Here is an 8,374-nt window from a genome sequence, read left to right as displayed (position 1 = left end):
TGAACTATTTAAAAACATTGAAATAAGCTCTTATTTTTTTATTATGCTTTATCAAGCTCCTAAACTTTTATTTTGGATCAAATAAGACTTTTTAATTAATAGTTGATTAATTATCATTAATCAATATATCCCTTTATCATTTTGTACTAATATAGCATTGATGTGGAAAATAAAAAAATCGGATATGACAATGTCATTATGCTACATCAACATGCAACATTATCATTCATTATAACATGGCTTATCACGTTAGTGTTAAGCCAACACCTCACGGTATGGAAGAATAAGTGACATTTTGATTAAGTTAATCATTAGTTATAAAAATTTATTTAACTCAAAATAAAAGTATAAGAGCTTATTTGACTCAAAATAAAAATATAAGAGTTTATTTAATTCAAAATAAAAATATAAAGACTTATTTGATTCAAAATAAAATATAAGGGTTTGATTAAACACAATAAAAATATAAAAACTTATTTGAATTTTTTAGATAATTTACCAACTTTTTTAGATATTATGTTTTTGTTTTCTTTCCTTTTCCTTAGCTTTATAAGCATGGTATAATTTGTGAGGGAGTAATAAAGGGTTGAAATTATAGTTATTAATTTGAGATACGTATTGTGTATCAAAATCTCATTTTTTAGCATCAAGTATAACCAAACATAGTAAAAGATTTTACAATTAATTATAAATAACATTTATATATTTAAAATAAAAAAAATTGAAATATTATATTTTTTAATAGAATTAAAGATTATAAGACATAAACTGAAAAGATGATTATTTGTTAATTTAAACTCTCAAAATATTCCTTAATAACATATATATATATATTGAAATAAAATACATATTTTTTATATTAATATATTAATTAAAAATTAAAAAACACTCATGAAGTCAAAAGCCAAGTTTTATTTTTTTTTAGTATTTTTATCTAAATTAAATAATTGAAACTAATAAAAAATAGTTTTTCATATTTCAATTAAAAAAATAATTAAAATTAAACTTATAAAAAATATATTGATTGTATAATAAGAGACGCTTCATATCATATATTGTAAAATATGTACATATTGTATGATACATTTTGAATATTTGATTAAATGTGATATAATTATCAATACGTATAATTTTCAACTGATACTGTATCATGCTATATTAATAACTATAATCGAAACATAAACCCGCCAAGTCACTTGTTCTTTACTTAGACAAGGATTATTGGACAAACCAAAAATGTAAATGTTTTTGGGTACACCAATTTCTATTCGGAGAGATTTGTGTCCTTTTCTTTTCTTTTGTTTTGGTTAAATAAGGATGCGCACCAACAAAAACAGAGGCAGCTCACAGCTACAAAGTTCCCACATCACGATGGAGTACTGTACCAGCCCTATCACAGCTACAAATAAAGAAACAAAAGTCTGGTTCATGATCGTACAAGTTAAACTCTAATTCTGAAGCAGAACCTCTTCCGGCCAGTGCATCTGTTGGCTGTTGCGGTATTAGCTTCCCTGAAGATATGACTAACTTTGAGTCTATCAAACCTCTTGAGAAGGTTCCTGCAATCACCAACAATTGGGTTCAAGAATCTGTTTTTGATGAGTCATTTATAATCAAGGTTTTAATAGCCAGCGCATCCAATTTCAACCCCAGTGAGGTGATACCCAATTTTATAGCAAGGTGCAATCCATCACGTACCGCCCAACACTCTGCCAACACAAACTGCTTGAATAACCCAATTTTCTCGCAAATTTGGTTTTATTTTTTTCTTAAATGAAGAGAATAAAAGTGGGAAGATGTTCAAATTAATTTTGGTATTGTGATAGCAACCACCTGTAAAGAAAAACGTAGGGCTTTGCACCATTTTCTTCTTACAGGGACATTATCCTTATCCGACACTAGATCCCCTGCAGATCACACGTATGTATCTTGAAAAATCATGGTATCTCTCTTTAATTCTCCGTGCCACGTCTTCGATCATTTCTGGCGCACCATCGGATAAGACAATGATGGCTTTTAGCACCTCTGATATATTATTGAATTTATTTTAATAGGAATTTTCAACGCTTGCGGAAAAGTCAAGAGGATTTCTAAGAATTGAGTTGTTAACTTCAACCCACCATTTAAATGCTCAATCATTTAGTTGAGACAAATTCTAAAGTACAACAAGAACCATGGGCATAGGAGATGGCGTTGTCTAATCAAAGATTATGGTTTTTAATTAGTATGAAGAAAATGATGCTTAAAGAAAGGGAATTAATAATTGGACTCATGGGATTATAATCCTTGTACGTAGGGAACTTTTCCCTTGGTCCAGGCAATAAAAAATCTATTGAAGTACATGTCATGATCTCGTAATTTCCAATTTTGTAATAATAGGAGCGGTTCTTCATTAGTTTATTTTACCAGTCGAACAAAACTATTTCTTTTTCAGCTACATATCTATCATGCTAAGAAAGTGAAACATGACATAACAAATGATTCATCCAATCCCTTCTTTATGTGCCCGACTCCAAGCCTTTCCACAAAGATACACGTAGAGTCTATGAAAAGAACAACATTGTCCCGAGAAATGGCAATTTGTATTGGACAAAAAACAAAGCAACAATAGTAGTAAACATTTAGAAAGGCTATCAAACACCCAACAAAATCAGTACAACTTACATGTAAACATTCTCTCTATACGTGCAACTTACATGTTTTTCTTGGGATATTTCTGCGATGGTTTATCTGGATGTTAGTTTATGATCTTGTCAGCTGATTTTTGTTTACAGGTTATGAAAATTTTTGTTCAAGCCCTTGGGATGAATTGTATTTAGAAGATGATTTTCTTGTTTTTGTGTTATCTTGAGTTCTAAAGTTGTAGATTTTTTTGGTTTTTTGGAGAACTGAGTAGATATCTCTGAAGAAATATTGGGGAGGTATGCCATAGTCAAAAGGATACCAATCAATATTTCTGCTTTAGCTTTTTTCACTATTTGTACTCTTAAGGCACGTTAGGTATGGGAAATAGCTAAGCTATTCTCCTCTATTCTCAACTACAATTTACTTTCTTTGTTTGGTTGGTAATTTAGCAAGGAATAACAATTCCTTTGTTTTAACTATTCTTCAAAATTGGCAAAAGATCTTCTTTAACTACACTCTCTTTTCCCCGTGGTATTGACTATTCCATGTCTAATGGAATAGCTTCAACAATTATTATGATTAAATTACCTTTCATAAATTTAAAAATTTACAACCCTCAAATATTAATGATTAAATTATAAATAAAATATTAATATTTAAATGATCAATTATTAATAATCCTAAATAAATTATAAATTATTAATATTTAAAATTAATAATCATAATAGCATTTAACTTATAAATAAAATATTAATATTTTTAAATATTAATGATTAAAATATAATAAAGTATTAATATTTTAATTATCAATTATTAATATTTTAAATAAATTATAAATTATAAAAATTTAAAAATAAAATAAAATAAATAATCATAATAACATCTAAATTATAATAAAATAATAATATTATATAATACTAATGATTAAATTATAAATAAAATATTAACATTTAAATTGTAAATTATTAATNAATAAATATATCATAATAACATTTAACTTATAAATAAAATATTAATATTTTTAAATATTAATGATTAAAATATAATAAACAGTATTAATATTTAAATTAAAAATTATTAATTATTTTAAATAAATTATCAATTATAAAAATTTAAAAAATAAAATAAAATAAATAATCATAATAACATCTAAATTATAATAAAATAATAATATTATATAATACTAATGATTAAATTACAAATAAAATATTAACATCTAAATTATAATTATTAATATTTTCAATAAATTATATATTATTAGTATTTAAAATGATAAAATAAAAATAAATAACAATAGATATAATAAAATTTTTTTTTATCTTTTTATCCTTATCAACCAAATATTGTAATAAATTGTAATAACTATTCTTGTTTTTTTCTATCTGTTGTATCACACTATGTAATAATTATTTTATTATATTTTTGTCTATTTCATAAACCAAACGTGATTTAAGAAAATAATCTGTTCCCACTGTTGGAATGAAATTTTATGAATGCATTTCAAAAAAAAAATCATGCTAGTGAGGTTTCTTCTCAAAATATAGTAAATAAACATCCATTTTAATCAACATTTATTAAATAATAAAATTTAATCGAAATTTCAATCCAATACCTCTATAAATAAAATATCTAAACGTATTCAACTTAATAAAAATTTTACATACTTGATCTATTTAATGAAATCTATCAATTTAATAATTTAAATTTTAGTTTTTGTTTAATTACGTTTAATAAAAACTGATGTAAAAACCTTTATATATATCGTAGGCGTACGACAACGCCAAAGCAACACAAACACTGCATAGCTATCAAAACTAAATAAAAAAAAAAGGTTGAAGGAACCAGAAACCCAGGTGGAAGAAAAGATTTTAAAAATTCAAAATTCAAACCACATACGGGAGATATTTATTGCCTGTAATAATAAAGTGGGGGCAGACAAGACAACGATATTTCATCGCGCTCAAACACTAGGGTGTCAAACAGTACAAACAATGAGTGAAAACCAAAATCCCTGTTATCCCCCAAAGCCATCAATCAGCCTCCCCCACCTATCTCAGTAAAAGAGCACACCCTTTTATTTTAAAAATACCCCGTAGTATTAGCCAGAAGAAAAATCCTACCGCAGTAAATATTATTTCCAGGTATATTTTATCATATTATATCATTTTCATTGGGTCGATACACCCTCATACATTCATTCTTTTAAAATAAGAAGGTAAATAGAAACTAAATTTTCTAAAATTAAAAGTTAAAAAAAAAAACAAAACAAAACAAAAGCAATGAGCAGAAGGGGCGCATTTTAGCAAAATCGGGCACCGTCATAGCTGCTCATGTTAGCAGCGGATGGAATCTCGAAATGCCAAAGTCTACCGACGCTTTTCACCAAGAATTTTCTACACAAAAACTCCTCGGCGAATACCTTCTCCACTCTCCGATCAACATCGTGCAAGAACACGTGCGTCACACCAGATCCTTTCCTGTTCCTCGCCATAACGGCTGCCGAGAATATCGCCGCCATCCTACCTGGTGCCACAGCGAAATATCCCCGCGGTGCGTCGATCATTATCAGATCCCACTGCGTCTCGTAAAACTCATCCGGAAACCCCGTTAAGGCTAGCTTGCACTTCTCGTTGCCTCGTAAGTAAGCTTCCGATGGAGAACAGCTCGGTTCCGACTGGTAATGGGAGAGCAGATCGTCTGCTTGCTGGAGCTGCGTACGGTACTTGACGGCGTGCGCGTGGAGGTTTGGAGCGTCTTTGAGCACGGTCTGCACCCATTTCGGATCCTCCTCGAGGAATATGGTCGTGCCACGTGGATTAAGGGAAGTCCACATTAGGGAGTCGTAGCCAAGCCCAAAGACCAGGAAGTTGCAAGGAGAGAGTTTCTTGAGGACGTCAAAGGTTATGGAGATCTCGGCGAAGCTTTGCTGCGGGATGATACGTGACGTAGCGTAGTGGATGATGGCTTGGAGTTGGATCGGCGTAGCGGAGTAATCAGCCACGGCTTGGGATCTGGAGTTGGCGAGAGAGCATAGGAGGGAATAATCGGCAGTTTTTATGAAGCTCGAGATTATTATCGCTCCTGCAATAAAGGCAGCGATAGCGATAGGGAGAAACCATCTCTTATCGGCGAGGAAATTCCGATTCCTCACAATCTCTTCTCTTTTCATTTTCTTTTCACTAATTTAAAGTTAAATTTAAAAAAAAAAAGAAAAATAAAAGGCTTCTTGGTTTAAGGTGTGGCTTACTTTTGTTATATAGAAGAGAAGGAGGAAACAGGACAGGAAGCGAGATAGAGAGAAAACGCGGACCAGGAGCAGGAGCAGGAGCAGCTCTGGGGTATAAGCAGAGAAAATGGTGCTTTCATTTACTGTCAAATTTAGAAAAAATAATTCTAAATGGTGTGTTGATGTTGATGTTAAAACCTAAATAGAAAAGTTTAAAGATTTAGAAAAGCTCAGTGTTTGCGAAGAAAGAACAAGTAAAAAACGTTAATTACACGGTTCCTCGGGAGTGGCATGCATGTTCCTGCAGAACATTTGTCTCATCTTTTCGTAAGATGTCTTTACCATGTCTAACAACGTAGCATCTGGTGATTGGATGACGGCGTTAGTTGTGGGGTCCAGGCTCTGTTTTTTTTATTTAATTTAATAATTATATCAGTCTCAGTTTGTTGGTTAATAAATAAAAAACAATGCCTCCTGTCGTCCATCGGATGCATTCATTTGATTACACGTGTCGTAACTCAATGCTGCTGATGATGATATGGTGTTTTGTAAGTGAAACACTGAGGGAAGCAGCGTAAATCTGCTCGTTAATAATTAGCTGCCCAATTTCTTGTGAACTTGGAAGGAGAGTGCATTTAAGTTGTGGCGTTGAAATTTCATTTCGCACTGCCCAATTAGTGTTTTTTTCAATTTGAAGATTTGAAAAGAGTCACTACGTAACATTACTCGTTGATGTAATAAGTAGTAACTCCCAACTACATGCCAAAAGAGCATTAACTCTCAGCTTTCCTTCTATGTAGTCCAGGTAGGAAGATTTTGGTTGACGTTGGGTGCCAATTTAAAGGAAGGGGGCTTGGACTTGCGCTGTGGCGGCCCGCACTATGCCCCTACTCATCGTTAGCACGACTTTGGTCCACTATTTGGTAGTCGTTGTATCATTTCTGGAAAAGGGCAACAGCATCCCCATCTTGACGGCAATGCTGGGGCCTTAGAAAAACAAGACAATTTGATTGTGGAATTTAATCTTAAAGCTTCCGTAACTAATGGAAGTGGGTCCTTAAGACACCAAGATATATTACAACGAAAAAAAAGAAAAAAGAAATAATTTCATTAGTTTGCCTCAACTTTTAATTTTTCATATCCTACCAATCAAACAATTCAAAGCTTGATGAATCTTGATAGCCTGTAACTGTTTTTAGTTTGATTTTGTGATTAGAGATGAATGTCAAGAGGGTTGTAGCATTAGTTTGGCCCTACCTCATCCACTTAAGACTTTATAAGAAAAATCCAATCCTATGGTGAAAAATAAAACATTCTTCTGGATCTCCTAGCTAGCTCATAATTTTACATTGAAACAGCTAGTAGTAAAATTAAAATCTTGGATTGTTGATCTAGATAAAATCCAAAAAGCTCTTTCAAAACACTTTCAAAGATCATTTTGGTCCCTCTTATTTCAAAATGATATTTTTTACCTTTTGACTGTTAATACTGTTAATTCATAATTTAAAAAATTAAACCTAATACTATATATATATATATATATATATATATATAAAGACAAAGCATCTTTCTCTTTTAAAAAAAATCTACTCATACTTCTTTTAAAAATCTTAATGAGAAAAAAAAATTTGATATGAAGGCCTAAGAATATAAAGTTGTATCCACTTTGAAAACCATAAACTTCTTTCTTAAGATGTCATTAAATTCTTTACTTTTGCCAACAGTTTAAGAATTTTTTTCATTGAAAAGAATGTATTGAAATTAAATTTTTTGTTTAATAATAGATATTTTAAATTTGATTATGTCAAATCAAGAGATTAATATTTTAATTGTTATTACTAATATTTTTGAAAAAATTTTACCCCAAATTTGTTCTTTGAAATTAAGGTTTAAAGGAATGTAAAAAGGTTTTGACTTTATTACTATATATCAAAAGTTTAAAGGTTTGATGGTTCACCATGTACTGAGTTTCATTCTCTATTTGTGAGGCTTTTGCTCTGATACGTTTTTGTGTTGGATTTCCTGGTTCAATATTACTGGGTTTTTTATTTGGTTAGGACTGAGTTTTGTTTTTGATGTAGCGCTTGCTATATAGTTGTTGGGAAAGGGCTCTTGTGGTTGCCTTGAGATTTGATGGGAAGACATCTTAATCTTCTTACAACTTGGGAAGTAATCTTGAGTTTCTATCTGTTGATCGGATTTGGGATTTTTTGGGTTTTTGCTTCTACCATGGTTGGTAGCTTTTTGTAATTTTTTTCATTATGAAATCAAAGTTGTTTTTCAAAAAAAAAAAGTTTTAAGTTTTTTTTTTTTTTATCAAATATTGAATTTTATTAAGTATCAAAGTAAGACAAAGAAACACATTCACAAATCCTGTTTTAAAATTTTATTAAATTTTAAGTTTTTTTTTCTTTGTTGTCAAATATTAAATTTTATTAAATATTAAAGTGAATTTTATTAAATATTTGTATATTAAAATATTTATGTAGGATTGGATATAAATTTTTTTAAATGTTAACTAAG

At 30.0% G+C, this 8,374-nt stretch overlaps 1 protein-coding gene across 1 annotated transcript; it reads right to left on the bottom strand.

Moving 5' to 3' along the window:
• Positions 4,502-6,029, bottom strand: LOC18608995 (probable methyltransferase At1g27930). Its single transcript, XM_007043945.2, has one exon. It carries the CDS (start codon positions 5,792-5,794, stop codon positions 4,925-4,927), a length of 870 nt encoding a protein of 289 aa, XP_007044007.1. The 5' UTR covers positions 5,795-6,029; the 3' UTR covers positions 4,502-4,924.

Source organism: Theobroma cacao, chromosome 2 (genome assembly GCF_000208745.1).
Source record: "Theobroma cacao cultivar B97-61/B2 chromosome 2, Criollo_cocoa_genome_V2, whole genome shotgun sequence".
Lineage (NCBI taxonomy): Eukaryota > Viridiplantae > Streptophyta > Magnoliopsida > Malvales > Malvaceae > Theobroma > Theobroma cacao.
This window is presented reverse-complemented; position numbering and strand designations above follow the sequence as displayed.

Bases quoted from the DNA above. Each gene is read 5' to 3' on its own strand.
- LOC18608995 (XM_007043945.2), bottom strand. From the start codon at position 5,794: ATGAAAAGAGAAGAGATTGTGAGGAATCGGAATTTCCTCGCCGATAAG.